This window comes from Aureococcus anophagefferens (assembly GCF_000186865.1).
Source record: "Aureococcus anophagefferens unplaced genomic scaffold AURANscaffold_4, whole genome shotgun sequence".
Classification (NCBI taxonomy): domain Eukaryota; class Pelagophyceae; order Pelagomonadales; family Pelagomonadaceae; genus Aureococcus; species Aureococcus anophagefferens.
This window is the reverse complement of record NW_008705564.1, coordinates 1,894,016-1,912,932: the sequence shown is the minus strand read 5'-3', so window position 1 is coordinate 1,912,932 and position 18,917 is coordinate 1,894,016. Positions and strand designations below refer to the sequence as shown.

Sequence of the window (18,917 nt, the reverse complement as noted above, 5' to 3'; positions counted from 1 at the left end):
CGCCGCCGTCGCCGGGCGCGTCGCCGCCGTCGTCGGGCGCGTCGCCGCCGTCGTCCGGCGCGTCGCCGCCGTCGTCGGGCGCGGCGCCGCCGTCGCCGGGCGCGGCGCCGCCGTCGCCGCCGCCGTCCGCGGCCGCGGCGGCCGCGGCGTCGCCGCGGTCGGGCGAGTCGGGCTGCTGCGGCGCCTTCTTCTTCTTCTTCTTCTTCTTCTTCGACGCCTTGGGCTCGCGCTCCTTGGCCTCGGCGTCGCAGAGCTCGAGGAGCTCCTGCTCCGCGGTCTCCGCGGCGGCCGCGAGGCGCGCGGCGGCCTCCGGGTTCGCGCGGACGCGCGACGCGCGGTCGTCGCGCCGCTTCTGGATGCGCTCGAAGGCGACCTCGGCCTCGACCTTGAGCGCCCGCAGCGCCGACTTGAGCGCGCGCTCGTCGTTGAGGTTCCGCTCGTGCTTCTCCCAGAAGACGGCGCCGCGCCGCTTCTTGATCGCGTCGATGAGCGCGTGGCGCCGCCCGTCGACCTCGCTCAGCATGACCAGCAGGTCGTAGGCCGCGTCGCGGCCCGCCTCGTGGGCCACGTCCTTCTTCAGGATCTCCAGCAGGTCGTCGCAGCCGCCGTGGGCCGCGACGTCCTGCAGCCACAGCCGCTCGTCGTCGTCGCGCGTCGCGAACGCGAGGAGCGCCTCCGCGGCGACGTGGCGCACGAGGGGCGGCTGCTCGAAGGCGTCGTCGCAGGGCACGTCGAAGCCCCAGAGCTCGCCCAGGAGCGACCAGATGTCCGCGGGCACGCCCCAGCCCAGCAGCCCCACCAGCCGCCTCGTGTCCGCCTCGTCCGTCGCCGACTGGACGCGCCCCAGCTCCCCGAGCGTCGTCAGCGCCTTGACGCAGACGGCCGCGAAGGGCTCGTCGCCGTTGGGCACGCGCTTCACGGCCTTCTTGCAGGCCTCCGCGAGCGCGTCCTCGAAGACGCGGCTCGTGCCCCGGGGCCGGTGCAGCGCGCGCTTCGCGGCCGATATGGTCACGAGCGCGAGGAAGTTGTAGCCCCAGCACCGCAGCGGGCCGTCCCGGTCCAGGAGGCGGCTCGCGAGGTGCACGAGCGCGAGCGGCTGCTTCCGGTCGCCGTCGCCCTTGGTGACCAGGGGCGCGCGGCAGATGCCGCCGAGCGCCGCGCACGCCGCGAGCGACACCTCGTGGTCCTTGGGCCGCGGCGTCGACACGCGGATGTCGATGAGCAGGCCCAGCGCCTCGACGCAGCCGTAGGTCACGAGCCGGTCCTCGAGCGCGGCGAGCCGCGGGTCGTCGTCCGCGTCGAAGCGCGGGCTCAGCGCCATCGTCGCCGCGGCCGTCGTCGACCGCATGGCGAGCGCGCGCGCGTCCGGCGCCACGAGCGCCCGGAGGCGCCGCAGCGCGTCGAGGAGCGTCGGCTCGTGGCCTGTGTGGAAATCAACCAGTGAGCTGGGACGTCGGGGCCAAACTTCAGAAATCTCTAGCTCAGTCAAATTGAAGTCGATTCGGCTGATTTTTGGACGAATCGATTGCTCTCGTCGAGTTCTCGAAGCACAGTTGAAGAGTCTGGTCCGAACCGTTCGATTACGCGCACATTGAAGTCGGGTTGAAGATTTGATTTCCACACAGCTCGTGGCGGTGCGCGCGCTCCGTGCCGCTGCTCCGCCACACGGCGACGCAGTCCGACGCGACGCGGTCGCCGAAGGCCGCGTCCGCGTCCGCGACGGCCCGCGCGGCCCGCGCCGCGCAGTCGTCGAGGTCCGGGACGCGCGCCGGCGCCGCGCCGCCGTTGGCGACGAGCCGCTCGCCGATCGCGTCGCGCCGCGCGACGGCGCCCGCGACGGCGACGCCCAGCCCCCGGTCCGCGAGCGCGGCGAGCGCCTTCGCCGCCGCCGACGCGCCGCGGCGGCCGTCGTCGGCGTCGCCGCCCGCGACGAAGTCGAGCTGCGCGAAGGTCGCGAGCGCCGGCGTCCGCGCGACGTCCGCGGCCGTCGCCGCGTCGAGCGACAGCATGAGCAGCGCGCGCTCCGAGTTCGCCTTGTCGTCGGGCGACCCGACGAGGAGGCCCGGCACGAGCACGGTCTCGATGGCGTCGGCGTCGACGAGGAACGGCAGCATGCGCGGGGACCGCGTCGAGACCCGCAGGCAGTTGCCGCACGCGGCCGCGAACGCGTCGCGCTCGACCTTGTCGAGCTTGCGGTGCGGGCAGTCGGCCGCGTCGCCGTCACCGTCGTCGTCGTCGTCGTCGTCGTCCTTGTCCGGCACGGGCAGCCGCCCCCGGCAGGCCTCGACGAGCTTCGCGACGCCCGCGCCGTCGACGGCCGCGAGGCCCGTCCGGTTCGCCGTCGCGCAGAGCATCGCGAGGCACGTCGCCGCGACGACGATGGGCCGCCGCTTCGCGTCGCGCGTGCCGTCCAGTAAAATCAGCAGCGCCGTGCCGATGCCGCCGAGGTCGACGCCCGGCGGCGGGTCGCAGGGGAGCAGGTGCATGAGCAGCCGGCAGCCGAGCGACGCCTCGGGCTCGTAGTAATTCGGGTACGCCTTCGCTAGGAGCGCTCGGAGCGCGGGCGACTTGGGGTGCTTGGCCGACGCGCGCCAGAGCGGCGACTTGAGGGACCGGTTGACGACGTCGTAGACGCGCTCCGCGCGCGACACGCGCCGCCGCGCGGCGGCCGACGCCTCGCAGAGCCGCGCGAGCGCCTCGAGGCAGACCTGGGCAGGACAAGAGAGATTCAACGTCGCTTCAACGTGAGTGTTCCGCGCGCGCGCGTTCCGAAAAAAGCATCCACGCTTCGAGACCGTTCCGAGAGATGATCGCTCGTCCAAAAATCAGCCGAAACGAGTGGAAAACGGCCGAGAAAGGAGCCTTTGAAGTTGGGAATTTCGCTCTCTTGTCCTGCCCTGAGGCAGACGGCGCGCGCGACGGGCTCGCCCGCGTGCTCGGCCGCGAGGGCGACGAGCGGGTCCGCGGCGCCCAGGATCTCGTCGGCCGACGCCCGCCCGGGGACCCGCGCGGCGACGCGGAGCGCGCCGAGGCCGCCGGGCGCGCGGCCGACGCGGCGCGCGACGTCCCGGAGTGTGGCCGCGACGTGGGCCTCGGACGCGACGTCGCGCAGGTCGCCGGACCGCGCCAGGGGGTCCCCGCCGAGGAAGACGTGGAAGAGGCCGCCGACGAGCTCCGACGCCACGTAGGGCCAGTCGCCGCCGCCGTCGCCCGCGCCGCAAACGCCGCCCCGGTCGCTCGGGGCCTCGGCGTTGGCGACGTCGTCGAGGGTGTCGAGGTTCTCGGCCCCAGCGGGCTTCGCCAGGGACCGCACCTCGCCGGGAGAGAAGAGCCCCATGCTCGCTCCCGAGAGCACCGTCCGACGACGACGGCGGCGGGAGAGACGCAGCCCGGCAGTCCTCGCTGGATGCAGCACTTTGAGTGTTCACCTTGACGCTGTTAAAACTTCAACATCTTCACCCACGGTGAGAGTCTCATCTCTGATCGAGCCACGTGCGATGCGAGCTTTGACAATTCTCGCGGCGACACTCGCGCTGACACACGCGTTCCAAACATTGCCATCGAGCCGCGCGCCGACCCGCAGCACAACACACACCGCCTTCGCGACGGCGACGCCGCAGACGCCGCAGGCGCTGCTCGCCGAGAAGCGAGAGACGCTGAAGCAGGAGCTCTTCGAGGCCTGTGCGGCCTTCAAGGAGCAGGAGCGCGCGTCGGCCGAGGCCGCGGCGGCCGAGGCCGCCGCGGCCGCGGCCGAGGCGGAGGCCGCGGCCGGGGAGCGGCCCTCGCGCGCGCGGCGCTTCTTCCGTCGATTGCGCGGCGCGCGGGGCGAGCAGCCGTCGCTCGACAAGAAGCTGGGCAAGCAGCTGTCCGCGGAGTCGTTCGTGGCGATGGAATCGTCGTACGACGCGGCCCTGCGCGAGAAGCGCGACGCCGTCGTCGCCGCCGTCGACGCGCTCGCGCCGCTGAACCCGACCGCCGCGCCCCTGGACGGCTGGCGGGGCCGCAACGGCCGGGACACGTGCGCGCTCGACGGCCGCTGGGCGCTGCGCTTCACGAACGCGGCCGACGCGACGTTCAAGCGCGACGACGCGCGGGGGGCGGCGACGACGTCGCAGACCATCGACAGCGCCGCGGGCCTCTTCGTGAACTGCGTCGACTTCGACGGCGACGGCAAGCTCCGGGGCTTCCGGGTCGAGGTCGAGGGCGAGGCGCTCAACGACTTGGAGGTGCAGCTCGTCTTCAAGCGCGTCCGGCTCCTGCGCCGCAGCCGGTTCCCCCGGCTCTTCGGCACGATCACGATCCCGCTGCCGAACCCGCGGCGGCTCCGCAGGTTCTCGCGCGGGCTCATCGGGAAGAAGGTCGACGCGTCGGACCGCGGCGCGGGCTTCGCGCTCCTCTACGTCGACGACGACGTCCGCATGCACCGCACCTTCGACGGCCTCCTCTTCGTGCAGCGGCGGCTCGCCGACGGCGCATCCGAGTAACTTAGAGAGGGTGGGGGTCGTCCTTGGAGGAATCGGCGGCCTTTTTGGCGCCGCACTTGCAGCAGACGACGGCGATGACGAAGTCGGCGACGGTCTCCTGCCAGTCGTCGCCGTCGTAGACCGCGGCGATGCCCGTGCCCCACTCCGTGGCGCTGCCGCCGCGCGCCGGGGTGAAGCGCGGCGGCGGCGGCGCGGCGGGCGCCTCGATGACGTAGTCGTGCGCGGGGCTCGACGGCGGCGGCGCCGGCGGCGCGGCGGCGCCGCCGCCGCCGCGCGGCGTCACGAGCCCGAAGATCTTCTTCTTCTTCTTGCCCCGCGCCTGCTTCGTGAGCGTGTTGTCGATCTTCGCGCGCTCCTTCTTCGCGAGCTGCGGCGGGGGCCGCTGGTCCGCGTCGGGGTCGATCTCCTTCCCGAAGACGGGGTTCACGCTCATCGTGCACGGCGACTGGGCCGCCTCCGGCGCCGGCGGCGGCGCGTCCGGCGGGCAGAGGCAGCGCTCGAGGACGTTGGAGATGGGCTTGAAGAAGAGGTAGACGAGGAGCGGGATCGCCAGGAGCATGAACGCGAAAGACACGCCGTCGCCGGTGCAGACGGTCTCCTGCGTCGTCAGGCTCTCGGTGAGGCTGATCATGTCCGTGACCGACGCCGTCGTCGTCACGGGCGTCGTCGTCGTCTCCGCGACCGTCGACGACGACGTCCGCGTCTCCGTCTCCGCGACCGTCGACGACGACGTCCGCGTCTCCGTCTCCGTCGTCGTCCGCTCCTCGAGCGTCATGACGGTCCCGACCTGGGTCGCGACGGACGCGGCGATCGTCGTCGCCGCGTCGTTGAGCGCCTCGAAGTCGTCGCTCTTGCTCAGGTACGCGCAGCCGTCGTAGTCGACCGCGGACGAATCGCAGCTCGACAGCTGCGACATGCGGCTCGTGACGTTGGCCGTGAAGATGTCCTCCGAGCCGACGAGCACGTTCTGGATCGTGATGCCCAGGTCGTCCTTCATGTAGCGCGCGATGTTGTCCACGGAGCAGACCGAGATGCCCGCGCTCTGGCAGAAGGCGTACGCGCCCGGTGCGATCCACATCTCCGTCACGTAGTAGCCGTAGTACTCGCCGGACGTGAAGTAGAGCTCGTAGGCGCTCCCGGCGTCGTAGAAGTTTTCGACCATCGTGTCCGTGAAGAGCATCGTCGTCCAGTCCGGGTCCTGCGCGTAGGAGTCCTCGCTGATGACGCCGTCCGTGATGATGATGCACAGCTGGAACGAGTCGTTCCGGCCCCGGGCCGCGAGCTCGTCGATGCAGCTCAGGAGCGCCTGGGAGTAGTAGGTATACACGCCCGTCATGGCCCAGGTGCCCGAGGGGGCGTAGCCGAAGGTATCGACGCATTGCGCTTGGTTCTGGCTCCCGCTCGCGGGCACCGCGGAGCAGTACGGCACGCGGTCGGCGTCGTAGGCGTCGACGGCGTCCGCGTCGGCGACGGCGGCGAGCTCCATGCGCACGACGCCGTCGTTCGCCCACACGCTCAGGCCCGCGGCCATGTCGCTCTCGAGATCGTTCCGCAGCCCTCGCAGCAGCGTCCGCGCGGCGGCGTTCTCGTCGGTCCAGCCGTCGGCGCTGACGGAGTTCGACGAGTCGAGGGCGACGACGACGTCCACGGCCTGCTGCTGCGAGACCTCGACTTCGACCATGACCTCCGTGGTCACGTTGTAGGCGTGCGTCTCGTTGAAGTAGCTCGTCACGTTGTAGGCGTGCGTCTCGTTGAAGTAGCTCGTCACGTTCTCGACGGTTGTCACGTTGACGACGGTCGTCACGTTCTGGATGCTCGTCACGTTCGTCGTGTCGTACTTGGTCTTCTTGTCGCAGGGCTCGAGGAAGAGCAGTATGGAAAGGACGACGCCGGCGATGGCCATCAACACCATGATCATCAACAGCCAGTTGCGCTTGAGCCAGAGGCTACAGGTGCCCTTGCGGCCCTTGCCGATGCGCCGCGTGCCGTACACCGCCCGCGCCATAGCCCGAGGGTCGAGGGCTGCGGTCCGCGCGCGTCGAGGAGGGCTGCGGTGCGCGCGCGTCGAGGAGGGCTGCGGTCCGCGCGCGTCGAGGAGGGCTGCGAACAGATTTGATGGCAGCGTTTTGTCGAGAGGCGGCTCGTCGTAAAATAAAAAAACTCGATGTTGAAGCGGCTCTAAAACAAGAAGCGAGTAAGTTGTTAAGGCCCCGGCCTACTCGTCGTCGGCGGCGCTGAGCTTGCGTTTTTTCGGCGACGTGTGCTCCTCGACCTCGCCGTCCTCCTCGTCGTCGGCGGCGGCGTCGCCGCGCTTGCCGTCCGCGCCGCCGTCGTCGACGTCCATGGGCGCGGCGTCGTCGCCGCCCGCGGCGGCGGCGGCGGCGTTCTTCTCGGCCTCCTCGTCGTAGGCCTCCTCGTCGGCGCGCTGGAGGTCGTCGATGGTCTGGAGCAGGAGCTCGAACCGCGCCGCGCGCTCGTCGAGCGCGGCGGCGACGCGCGCGTTGCGCTCGCCGAGGCCCGCGACGTCGGCCTCGAGGCCCGCGATGGCTTTGGTCGACGCGACCTTGGGCGGGACGCCGTTGATGATCTTCGCCAGCGACTCGTACTCCTCCTTTCGCTCGCGGACGCGGCGCTCGGACCGGAGCTCGCCCTGGAGCCGCGCGATGTTGACCTTCGTCGCCTCGATCTTCGCCGCCGTCTCCGCCTCGAGCGCGGCGCACTCCTCCATCTCGCGCGCGCAGGCCGCGTTCGCGAGCCGCGCCTTGCGGACCTCGATCGCGAGGAGCCTGAGCTCGTGCGTCGCGCCGGCCCGGAGCCCCGCGACCTTGTCGTCCGTCGACGCCTCGGCGCCCCGCGAGTCCGCGGCGTTGGCGAAGGCCTGGAACTTGAGCAGCGCCTTCTTCGCGCTCCGGCCGAGGAAGACGGTATCGCGCGTGAGCAGCCGGCTCTTCTCGACCTCGAGCGCCTCGCCCGACGACGCGGGCTTCGGGCAGTCGAACCGGCGCTTCTCCTTGCCGCCCTTGCCCTTGGCCGGCGCCGGCTTGGGCGGCACGGCGGACTTGACGGGCGGCGCCTTGGGCGGCACGGCGGACTTGACGGGCGGCGCCTTGGGCGGCACGGCGGACTTGACGGGCGGCGCCTTGCCCTTGGCCGGCCGCTTCGCCGGCGGGCCCCCGGCGCTCGCCTCCGAGGCCTTGCGCTTCGGCGCCATGGCGGGGCTTTGCACGCGGAGCGCTGCGCGCGCGCCGCGGCTCGCGGAGATCGAGCGCGAGCCGAGCGCCGAGCGGGGCTCAAGTTCTTGAAGCCGGTCGAGCCGCGCGTCCGCAACCGACGGGCTCTCCGGGGGGCAGCATGGTGGCCAAGGCGTCGCCGTCCAAGTCGTCCCTGGGCAGCGGCGGGACGGTCGTGACGCCGACGCGGCGCGTGCTCGTCGTCACGGACCCGCTGGCCATCAAGAGCGAGACGCAGACGCCCGTGACGCTCACGAAGCGCCAGGACTACGCCGCCCTCCAGACCGTGCCCCAGCGGCTCTACTTCACGAAGCCGCTCTTCCGCGAGGCCGGCGAGGGCGACGGTACGCCGCCGAAGCCGACGTCGACGCCGCGCGCGGCGCCGCCGCCGGCGCGGGGCGGCGCCGGGGTCGACCGCGCGAGCCGGCGGAAGCCGGCGGACGAGAGCGGCCGCGCCGCGTGCGCGCGCCTACTCGCGGCGGCCGCGGACAAGGCCGCGGAGACCGGCGACCGGCGCCGCGCCTGGGCGGCGACCTGCAAGCGCAAGGACCTGAGCCGCGAGTTCAAGCACGCGAGCCGCGTCGCCGCGAGCCGGCGCGTCAAGCTCGACGTCGACCGCGCGTTGAAGGACGCGGCGGCCGCGGACGCGGACGTCGCGCGGACGGCGGCCCTCGCGCGGCGCTGCGACGCCGCGGGCGCCGCGGCGGCGGACCGCGTCGCGAAGACGCGGCGCTCCGACGCCGCGCGCGACGCGATGCGCGCCATCGACGAGCGACTCGACGACTCGCGCGCGGCCGCGGCCGGCGCGCTCTTCCGGCTCGCCATGGGCTGCCAGCGCGTCGACGCCCAGTGCGAGGGCCTGCGGCGCCGCGCCGCGCGCGAGCTCGAACACCTCGAGGCCGAGGCGAAGGCGCTGCGGGAGACCGTCGCGCACATGGATCGGCTGCCCCCGGCGACGACGAAGGAGGAGCGCGTCCTCGCGGTCTGCAAACGCCTCAACCCGGACCGCCGGAAGCTCGACCCGTCGCGGTCGCCCGTCGACGCGCTCCTCGACGTGCTGGCGCGCCAGGCCGCGGCCGTGGACCAGCGCGACGCGAGGGTCGACGCGGCCGAGGCCGACCCGCCGGACCCGGCGGCGGGCTTCGACGCGCGCGTGGCCGCGCGCGCGTCGAAGAAGTTCGGCGCCTGGCGCCGCGCGCCGCGGCCGCCGCCGCGCAAGGAGGGCGAGGAGGACGACGACGACGACCTCGAGGAGGACATCGCGCGGCACGAGGGGGTCCTGAACGCGGCGCTCGCGGAGAACCGGCTCATCGAGGCGGCGCTGACGGGCCTCCGGGAGCGGTCCAAGAACCTGGCGACGCTCCGGGGCCAGCCGAGCCCGCTGGCCAAGTGCGTGGCGAACATCTTCGGGGTGCCGGACATCGACGACGTCGACGCGCCCGACGACTTCGCCTACGCGCTCGTCGACGCCTACAAGAACCCGGAGCCGGAGGCCGAGCCGGAGCCGGAGCGCGAGGAGTACGTGCCCAAGAAGCACGACGAGGTCCGCCTCCCCGCGCGCATCCGACGGGCGACGATGTAAGAGAGTTACAACGCGACGGCCGCGGCGAGGAGGAGCGCGCCCGCGGCGACGCCCGCGACGCCCTCCGCACCGCTCGTGGAGACGAGGCTCGCCTCGGGCGTCGCGAGGGACGTCGTCGACACCGTCGCGAACATGGACGGCGCGCCCGCGTCCGACGCCGCGGCCGCGAGGAGCGCGTCGAAGTCCGCCGTCGACAGCGACGACAGCTCCGCGACGGCGCCGTCGGCCGCGGCCTCGGAGCCGAGTTCGACGGCGTAGGACACGACGACGCTCGCCGCGAGGCGCCGCCGCGCCGACTCGCTGAAGAAGACGGAGACGTAGTCCGCGCGCACGGCGGCCCCCGCGGCGATGGCCGACGCGAAGACCGCGGAGTTGACGACCGCGTCGTCGAGCGAGATGCCCGAGACGACGACGTCGCCGGAGACGACGTAGTCGTCGGCGCCCGTCGCGGCGCCGTAGGTCGGCGCCGCCGTCATGGTCGGGGACGACGTCGGCGCGACGGACGTCGACGGCGCCGCGGACGGCGCGGGCGTCACGCAGGGGCCGAGGTCGTCGACGAGCGCGAGCGTGTGGTCGTGGTTCGGCCCGCAGGTGTCGCAGAGCTCGGCGAAGGTCTCCGCCGCGGCGTCGTCGTCGCCCGTCGTGACGTAGAGCTCCGTTAGGTAGTTGAGCGCGCCGCAGTTCTCGGGCCAGAGGTCGAGCGCCTCGGTGTAGTACGCCTCGGCCTCGCCGTAGTCGGGCGTCGTCTTCTTCCGGTTGACGAAGCCGAGGTAGTTGAGCGTCGCGCTCTTGCACTCGTCGGCGGTGTCGAGGCCGAGGTAGCTCGTCATGCAGCTGCCGTCGTCGCCGGAGCCGGAGCAGTCGTCGCAGTGGCCCACGACGCACCAGAGGTAGGGCTCGGCCTTGTCGTACTGCGCCAGGTCCTCGACGAGGTGCTCCGCGCACGCGTAGGTCGCGTGGCCGTAGGTGTCCGAGTCGTAGGCGTCCTCCATGGACGTGTACGTGTCCTTGTAGAGGTCCTCGGCGTTCGCGTTCGCGACGACGTCGCACGCGGATACGGGCGCGGGCGTCGGCGTCGGCGTCGGGCCCGCGGTCTCCGTCGTCGGCCCGGGCGACGGCAGCGCGCTCGGCACGGGCGTCGCGGCGTAGGTGGGCCGCGGCGTCGGGCTGGGCACGGGCCGCGGCGTCGGCCGCGGCGTGGGCCGCGGCCGCGGGCGGCTGCCGGAGCCGGCGAGGTGGCGCTGGTCGTAGGCGCGGACGCCCAGCACGACGCAGGCGGCGAGCAAGGAGCGCATGGTGTTGGGGACGGCTGCTGCTGCTGGTGTTGGGAACAACTGCTGCCGCTGCGTCGCTGCGCGCGCACCGACCAGCCTGGTGCTTCGCTTCCAGGGGCTGCCCCGACCTGACTCCGATCCCGAAACAAGTTGAGCCGATGACGCGGATCGTTGGAACTTCAGGCCCAGAATACACAACGATGGGGTCCGACGAACACACAGTTACTTGCTGCCCGGGGGCCGCGCGAATCTCTTTCGCGCGCGGCTGCCGGGGGAGTACGAGAGCGTTCGGAGCGTCCGGGCCTCGGGCGAGGCCGGCGCTTCAGCTGAAGGCGGGTTGTCTTTGCGCGAAGGGCAAAGGCGGCGCGGCGATGGGGTCCGCGTCCGCGTCGGGCGCGCCCTTCGTGTAGGACATGAAGGACGTCCAGCCGCAGCCGCACAAGTTCATGAAGGGCACGCGCGCCCAGACGGGCACGAAGAGGCCGTTGATGATCGTCGCGGGGACCCAGACGGCGCACGAGTTGATGTTGTCCTCGACGAAGTTTCTCCGCGCGTCCGCGACGCCCGCGCCCACGGAGTCGCCGAGGCTCGCGCCGCCGTGCGTCAGGCGGTACTTGATGGCGTAGAGCGTCGGGAAGTGGCCGAAGGGCTGGTTGAAGAGGTTCTCGACCGCGACGAAGAGCGCGATGCTCCTCAAGCCGACGGTATCCGTCAATTTCTGGCGCAGCGGCGCGGCCGCGAAGCCCGCGCTCATGGGGATGACCCGCGGCACGACGACGGAGAAGAGCCAGTACTGCCACGCGCCGACGAAGGTCGCCCCGAACGTCGCGAAGATCGCGGTCCGTCGCCAATCCCAGGGCGCGCCTTCGGGATTCATCGTCCGCTGCGTCGCGACGTCGCAGGAGCTGTCCTTGAGCGTCGCGCAGAAGACCGCCGCCAGCAGGGGGTGCTTCTTGCACGCCGCGAGGACGCTGTTCGCCGGCTCGGCGAAGGCCGCGACGAGCGCGGACGTCGGAGTCAAGGTGGTATCCTGTTGCGCCGAAACGACGGACTGACGTTGCGCCCCGAAGCGACTCGGAGCATTGGCGGCTAATCTGCTTGCCAGGCGGCACGCGAGCATCGGGGGAGGGGTTCGAGAGTGGGTGGGGGCGCGCTGATCGCGTCCGGGGCGGAACAATGTACGCCAGAAGCAGCGCCGGAGGCGATGCTCTCAGTGCTCGTGTGAGAGCCGGCCACGCGGTTCTGCGTTCACCGCAACTGCAACATCGATTTTTGCGCCGGAGCCGCCGTCGGGGGGCAAATTACTCCCGATGAGTCGCCCCCCATGCCGGCCCAAAGCCTCGCCTCTCGCCTCGCCGTCCACAAAGCGCGGTTATAGCGTCCCGAGGCGTCCTGCAGACGTCGCGGGAGGCGCGATTTTCGGGATCTCAGCGATGATGCGCTTCACCTTTGCAAGCGGAGCTCGAGCGCTTGTGTCTCGCACCGGGACGGCGCTTGCCGCGTCGCACGGGCAGCGGCGGCCGGCCAGCGCCGCTGCCACCGGCCGAAGCGGCGCTTTGGCGTCGAGCTCGTCGTGGCGGCCGGCCCAGCAGCAGCACCACACCACCGATGACCTCCTTCGCGTCGCAGCGCTCCTCCAAGGGGAGCTTCTCCTTCCGATCGCTTCGCACGCGCCCGAAGCGCGCGTCGTCGGCGAACGCCGGGGACGACGACGAGCCGAGCGACGCGGACTACCCCTACGTCTGGGCGCTGCGCAAGACGTCGGTGCTCGACTGGGAGAAGGACGTGCCCGACGCCGACGCGCGGCGCGCCGAGGTGAAGCGCATGTTCGCGCTGCCCGTCGACGTCGTGCCCGGCGAGGTCTACCTGGGCGACGCCGTCTGCGCGCGCGACGTCGCGCGTCTGCAGTCGCTCCATATCACGCACGTGCTCAACGCCGCGGGCGCGGCGGCCGCGGCGCCCGCCGCGGCCTACGCGGCCGCGGGCATCGAGACGCTCGTGCTCGAGGCGCGCGACGAGCCCGGGTACCCGATGCTCGCCAACCACCTCGACGCCGCGCGGGCCTTCCTGGCGAAGGCGAGGCGAGGCGGCGGCGCGGTCCTCGTGCACTGCGTCCAGGGCCTGAACCGGTCCGGCGTCCTCGTCGCCGCGGACCTCATGCTCGAGGAGCGGCGCTCGGTGCTCGACGCGGTCAGGCACTGCCGCGCGCGCCGCGGCAACGAGTGCGTGTCGAACAAGACCTTCCAGCGGGACCTCGTCGACCTCGCGCGGCGCGAGGACCTGCTCGGGCCGCCGCCGGGCGCGCCGGGCGGCGCCGTCGCGCAGGAGGCGCCGCCGCGGCCGGCGGCGCCCGCCGCGGAGCCGCCGCCCCGGCGGGCGCCCTCGCGCCGCCGGTCGACGTCGCTCTGGGGGCGGCTCATGCGCGCCTCGTCGCGCGCCGGCTAACCACGGTTTTCTTACTACAAGTATGGGCGCGGCTCACGCAGGTCCCTTGGATTATCCCGCGCCGCGCGGCAGCCGAACAGCGCGTCGCGTCGTCATTGAAGGGAAACGTGGAGCCTCGTCGAGGATCCTGCGCGGCGAAGTGCGCGGCGGCGCGGCCGAACTTGAAAACGGCACGTCGCGTCGTCATTGAAGGGAACCAATTCAGCCTTGCTCCAAATAAACAGGCGAGGGGCTGCCCCAGTAACCATGGCCATGGAGCGCTTCGGCATGTTCACCTTCGTGGTGATCCTGGTCCTGGGCGTCCTGTCGCGGCAGTACCTGGGGCGCGCGCTGCGGCTGCCCTACACGGTGATCCTCATGGTCCTCGGCGCGCTGACGGGGCTGCTCATCGAGAACCGGCGGAACGCCTTCGAGCTGAACCTCAAGTCGTGGTACGACATGACCCCGCAGGTCATCCTGTACTGCTTCGTGCCCATCCTCGTCTTCGAGAGCGCCTTCATGACGGACACGCACATCTTCAGCCGCCAGAAGTGGCAGATCCTGACGCTCGCGGGCCCCGGCGTGCTCGTCGCGTCGATCCTCACGGGCGGCTTCGTCAAGGCCGTCTTCACGGACTACGGCTGGGACTGGCCCACGGTGCTCATGTTCGGCGCCATGATGAGCGCGACGGACCCCGTCGCCGTCGTCGCGCTGCTCAAGGAGCTCGGCGTCTCCGAGCGCCTGGGCACGCTCATCGAGGGCGAGAGCCTGCTCAACGACGGCACGGCCATCGTCGTCTTCGACGTCTTCAAGCATGCGCTGGAGCACAAGCCCTGCGACGCGGAGATGCCGTCGTGGCAGAGCGTGCTGCGCATGCTCTTCCGCCTCGGCGCGCTCGGGCCCGTCGTCGGCACGGCGATCGGCTGGTGCGCGGCGACGTTGTTGGGCTACGTGCTCAACGACCCGCTCAACGAGATCACGATCACGCTCATCACGTGCTACGCGGCCTTCGCCGTCGCCGAGGGCATCGTGGGCACGTCGGGCGTCCTCTCCGTCGTCTTCGCGGGCATGTACCTCTCGCGCTACGGCCGCGGCCGCATCTCCGCGGACGTCGAGGAGAACCTGCACTCGTTCTGGGGCGTGCTCGCCCACGTGGCGAACACGGCCGTCTTCTTTTTGAGCGGGCTCATCATGTCCGTCAAGGTCTTCGGCATCAAGCGGAGCGGCTCCGTCGTCGGCGAGTGCTTCAAGTGCGGCGACGACGACGACCACGCGGCCGACCACCACCGCTTCCTGTACGGCGCGGACGCCCGCCGCGCCCTCAGCGGCGGCTACAGCGCCGACGTCGAGACGGACTGCACGACGTTCCGCAACCGCGACGTCTACTACCTCCTGGTGCTCTACGTCGCGCTCCACGCGATCCGGGGCCTCGTGCTCGTGCTGTCGACGCCCGTGCTCCGGTCGGGCATCTACGGCATGTCGCTGAACCAGGGCCTCGTCGTCGCCTACGGCGGGCTGCGGGGCGCCATCGGCCTCGCGCTCGCGTTGATCGTCAACGAGACCAAGGGCCTCCCGGACCAGCTCCAGATGCGCATGCTCTTCCACGTGTCGGGCATCGCCATCCTGACGCTCTGCGTCAACGGCACGACCATGGTCCACGTGCTCAACTGGACGGGCCTCTCGAAGAAGACGGACGCGGAGGACGAGATCTTCGCGCACGTCACCGTCGACGTCGACAAGAAGCTCGCCAACGAGATCGCGTCGCTCACGCGGGAGCAGTACCTCGGCGACGCGGACTGGAAGATGGTCTGGCGCTACCTGCCCGTCTTCAGCGTGGAGACCTACTGGCTCCGGCTCCGCGACGGCCACATCGTCCTGAGCGACGCGGAGCGCGAGGATCTCGCGTCCTGGAGCGAGGCGCCCCGGGACGTGGGCGTCGTCCAGCGGCTCTTGCGCGTCCTGTTCCCGCGGGACCGGCGCGCGGACTACCGCATCCCCGCGCTGCTCCACCGCCGCTGGGTCAACTACCACCGCGAATTCGGGTGCGTCGCGCCGCGCTTTTTAAACCTCGACGGCGGCAAGGCGCCCCTGAAGGAGCGGCGGAGCATGCGCAACGACGAGATTTTGGCGAAGGTCACGGGGTCCGCCGTGCTCAAGAACCACGCCGTCTCCGCGCACCACGGCACGGGCGGCGCGTCGCCGCTGAACCCGCTCCCGACGAGCTCGACGTCGTCGTCCGCGTTCGCCGCGCCGCTCCTCTCCGGCGACTTCTTCGGCGAGCGGTCGAAGCAGGAGAAGCGGCCGAGCACGCGGGACCGCCTCTCCGAGGAGATGCGCCAGCAGCTCGCCGCGTCGTCGGACGAGGGGCGCACCCAGAGCGCGCGCCGCGTGTCCTTCGCGGAGGCCGGCGTCGAGATGACCGCCCGGGCGCCCACGAGCTTCGGCGACGACGACGGCCGGTCGAGCCGCGGCGGCTCCGAGGCGTCGTCGTCGACGCCGGGCTTCGCGCGGCGCGTCTTCGACGGCGTCGCCGCGCGCTTCGCGTCGGCGCCGAAGAGCCCGCCGTCTACGTCGCCGGACTCGGGCACCTTCGTCCACAGCGACCCCAAGGGCCCGGCCTACGCGCCCCTCCGCGTGTCGTCCCTGTCGCGGAGTTCGAGCTCGTCGACGGTCGAGGGCGGCCGCGAGATGCTCGCGGAGTCGCGCGCGCGGTGCCTCTGGGCCATCAAGGCCAACTACCACGTCGCCTTCACGCACGGCCGCCTCACGCCCCACGGGTTGCGCGTGCTCGTGGAGAACGTGGACATGCAGACCGACGACGAGTCGCGGCCGCTGGACGAGTGGGAGCGGCTCGAGGCGCACGATTTGTGGCCCAAGGCGCGGCTGAGCCGCATCCAGTACCTCAACACGTACATCCCCTCGGAGCGCGTGCGCGAGTCCGTCCAGGGCGTCATCTTCCGGCGCATGGCCTTCGTGTTCGAGGTGGCCTACAACTTCATCCACGCGCACGAGGACGTCGAGCACGCGCTCGCCGCGGAGGAGATCGTCGACGCGGGGCCCGTGCAGGAGGCGCTCGTCGAGGAGGTCGCGAAGATGCAGGCCATGGCCAAGGCGACCATCGCCGAGTACATCGACGTGTTCCCGGAGTCGGCGAACGCCATCAAGACCCAGGTCGCGGCGTCGTTCGTTCTCGTGCGGCAGCACGAGCTCATGAAGGAGTCGCGGGAGCACGGCCACATCACGGCGAAGGAGCTCGGCGAGTGCGAGCGCCACATCAACGCCGCGCGCATCAAGCTGAGCCAGCACCCCTACACGGAGCAGATGCCGCCCATCAAGACGCTCGTGCGGGACGTGCCGTTCCTGCGGCCCCTGACGGAAGCGCAGCTCGACGACCTCATCCACGACGACGACGCGTGCCGCTCGGAGATTTTGTTGGCGCACCAGACGCTGGCTTTGGAGGGCGAGCGGTCCCTGGAGCGGCGCCTCGAGCACCACGGCCGCCACGGCTGGTTCGTCATCGCGCGTGGCTCCGTGCGCCTCGTCCACGACAGGGAGCAGCACGAGACGTCGCGGTCGACGGCGACGTCGGAGGAGGTCATCCTCAGCGCGGGCGCCGTGTGCTGCCTCGAGGAGCAGCTCCTCGAGCTGCCGTTCACGGCGACGTACCGGACGCTGTCCATGGTGCACCTCGTCTTCTTCGACCGCAAGGAGATGCTCGCGCTCGCGGAGCGCCACGACGGCGTGCGCCGGGGCTTGTGGTGGATGGTCGTGCTCTCCGCGCTCCACGACTACGCGGACTTCCAGGACCTGCCCAAGGCCGCGTTGAAGGCGCTCGAGAAGGACGCGACGTTCGTCGAGGTGCCGGAGCTCGACGGCGAGCCCGCGCGCTACCCGAGCTTCCGCGGGCGGACGTCGACGACCGAGGGGCTGAGCTTCTCGGACCGGCCGCGGCGCGCGAACTCGCGCCAGTCCGTCTTCCAGTCGGGCTGGAACAAGATCAAGGCCGCGCGGCGCGCGTCGACGTTCCGCTCGCCGGAGCGGCGCCCCTCGGGCTCGCAGTCGCCCGCGTCGCCGATGTCGACGATGGACGAGGACGACGACGAGGCGCCCGAGTCGCCGACGTCCGCGACGACGCCGGGCCGCAACCTCCGCTTCAAGAAGAGCGTCTCCAAGGTCATGAAGCTCGGCGCCGTCGGCCTGCGCAAGCGCGGCTCGGAGAGCGCGCCGCCGCCGGAGCCGGAGCCGCCCCACGGAACGGGCTACTGGGCGCGCGCGCGGACCGCGATGAAGGCGGCCGAGGGCTTCAAGTCCGCGGCGAAGCTCAACCAGAGGGGGTCGTCCGTGGTCACGGTCGACGCGGCGCACAGCCTGCTGCTCATCCGGGGCACGGCCGTCGTCTACGCGGAGCGGCCGCCCGAGGAGCGCACGCGGAAGAGCCTCGCGCGCGACGCGCTGTCCATGGACGTCGAGGACACGCCGTCGTCGTCGTCGACGGCGTTGGGCCGCCGCGAGGTCCACGCCGTCTGCATCGTCGGCATCGCGGCCAAGGAGAGCCGCGCCGTGCGCCTGTCGCCGGGCGCCAAGGCCTTCGTGCTCTCGGACGCGCTGCTCCGCGCGCACGTGGCGGGCTCGGGCGCGGCGTCGCCCGTGCGGAGCTCCGTGTCCGTGCCCGTGTCCGCGGCGGCGCTGCACCAGCTCCACCAGCGCGGCAAGGGCCTCGGGCCCAACACCTACGCGTGGCTCGCGAAGACGCTCCCGTCCAAGGGCGCGCGGCCGCTCACGCCCGCGTCCACGGCGCCGACGCAGTCCTTCCAGATGACGGAGTCGACGAACTCGACGGGCGGCTTCCCCATCGAGTCGACGGGCGGCAGCCTCGACATCGGCGACTCGGCCGACGCGCAGCCCGTCGACCACATGGCCGTGCTCGTCGACGACGACGGCGAGGACTCGGGCGCGGAGGACGACGCCGCGCCGGCCGCCGAGGAGGCGGCGCCGGAGCTGGCGGTGGCGGCGACGGCGCCGTAGGAAATTCGCGTTTTACATAAGGTCGCTTCGATCGAGGGGAGCGGGCGTTGGGAGTCGGCGCGCGCTGCCTCTTCGTGCCGCTGAGTAGGGCCGGTGCCTCTCACGTGTGTAGACGAGCCCGTGCCATGCGCCGCGGCCTTCCTACGGGTGGGCGAGATATCCGCGCGCCCGCACTGCCGACGCCGCGCGCAAATCCGTTGATTCGCGCGATTTGTTGAGCGCATCACCTTGCACTGATTCTTTGAGAGCGAGAATAGCCCTGCGAGAGCATCAGCTGGTTGCCGACAATGGACGCGGGAGTGAAGCTCGTGAGCCCCACGCGGCCGCTCCGGCGCGTCGCCGGCCCCCTGAACGTGCCCGTGCCCATGGTGACCATCGAGAAAGGGGCGCCGTGCCGGCGGCCCCGGTTTATCTCCTTCGACGAGACCGCGTTTGACGCCCCCGGCCCCGGCCCGTCCCGCAAGCGCGGGGCGGCGGGCCTCGACGGCTTCGAGTCGGCCGGGAGCGCCTCGTCCTGCGGCTCCGAGGCCTGCACGCCCCTGCGCCTCGACTTCGACGCGTGGGACTCGGACGGCGACGATTCCGCGGCTTCCGCGGGCTTCCGGAGCCCGTCCCCGACGAAGCGCCGCCGCCCGGCGCCCCCGACCGTGCGGCGGAAGTCGTGTCTCGCGCGGCCCGGCGACTCGCCCTACACGCCCGAGGTGGACCGGCTCGCGGCGCTGAGCCCCGGCCGGCTCGAGGAGCTCAAGCGGTTGACGTTGCGGAATTTGGAGTGCTTCGCGGGCGACGGGCTCGCCGTGCGCGTCCAGCTCGACGAGCTCCGCGAGCGCCTCGTCGAGGCCGCGTCCGGCGGCTCCGGCGACGACGCGTCGGACCCGCACGAGCGCGAGACGGTCCG

At 71.9% G+C, this 18,917-nt stretch overlaps 3 protein-coding genes across 3 annotated transcripts; 2 read left to right on the top strand and 1 right to left on the bottom strand.

Annotated features, from left to right (window-relative positions):
* Positions 1–1,580: 1,580 nt before the first annotated feature.
* Positions 1,581–11,690, bottom strand: AURANDRAFT_62235 (hypothetical protein; the record flags this gene model as incomplete). The annotated part of the gene is made up of 7 exons (XM_009036102.1): positions 1,581–2,708; positions 2,909–3,244; positions 3,596–3,679; positions 4,552–6,532; positions 6,704–7,702; positions 9,306–10,463; positions 10,984–11,690. The coding sequence occupies 7 exons, from the start codon at positions 11,688–11,690 to the stop codon at positions 1,581–1,583; spliced, it is 6,393 nt and encodes a 2,130-aa protein (XP_009034350.1).
* Positions 11,691–12,178: 488 nt separating this feature from the next.
* Positions 12,179–13,015, top strand: AURANDRAFT_62234 (hypothetical protein; the record flags this gene model as incomplete). The annotated part of the gene is made up of 1 exon (XM_009036319.1): positions 12,179–13,015. The coding sequence occupies one exon, from the start codon at positions 12,179–12,181 to the stop codon at positions 13,013–13,015; it is 837 nt and encodes a 278-aa protein (XP_009034567.1).
* Positions 13,016–13,282: 267 nt separating this feature from the next.
* Positions 13,283–16,360, top strand: AURANDRAFT_22521 (hypothetical protein; the record flags this gene model as incomplete). Its single annotated transcript, XM_009036320.1, has 3 exons — positions 13,283–14,227; positions 14,345–14,866; positions 15,671–16,360. Coding segments are annotated over 3 exons (2,157 nt in total), but the record flags the coding sequence as incomplete, so codon positions are not given.
* Between the last annotated feature and the right edge of the window lie 2,557 nt (positions 16,361–18,917).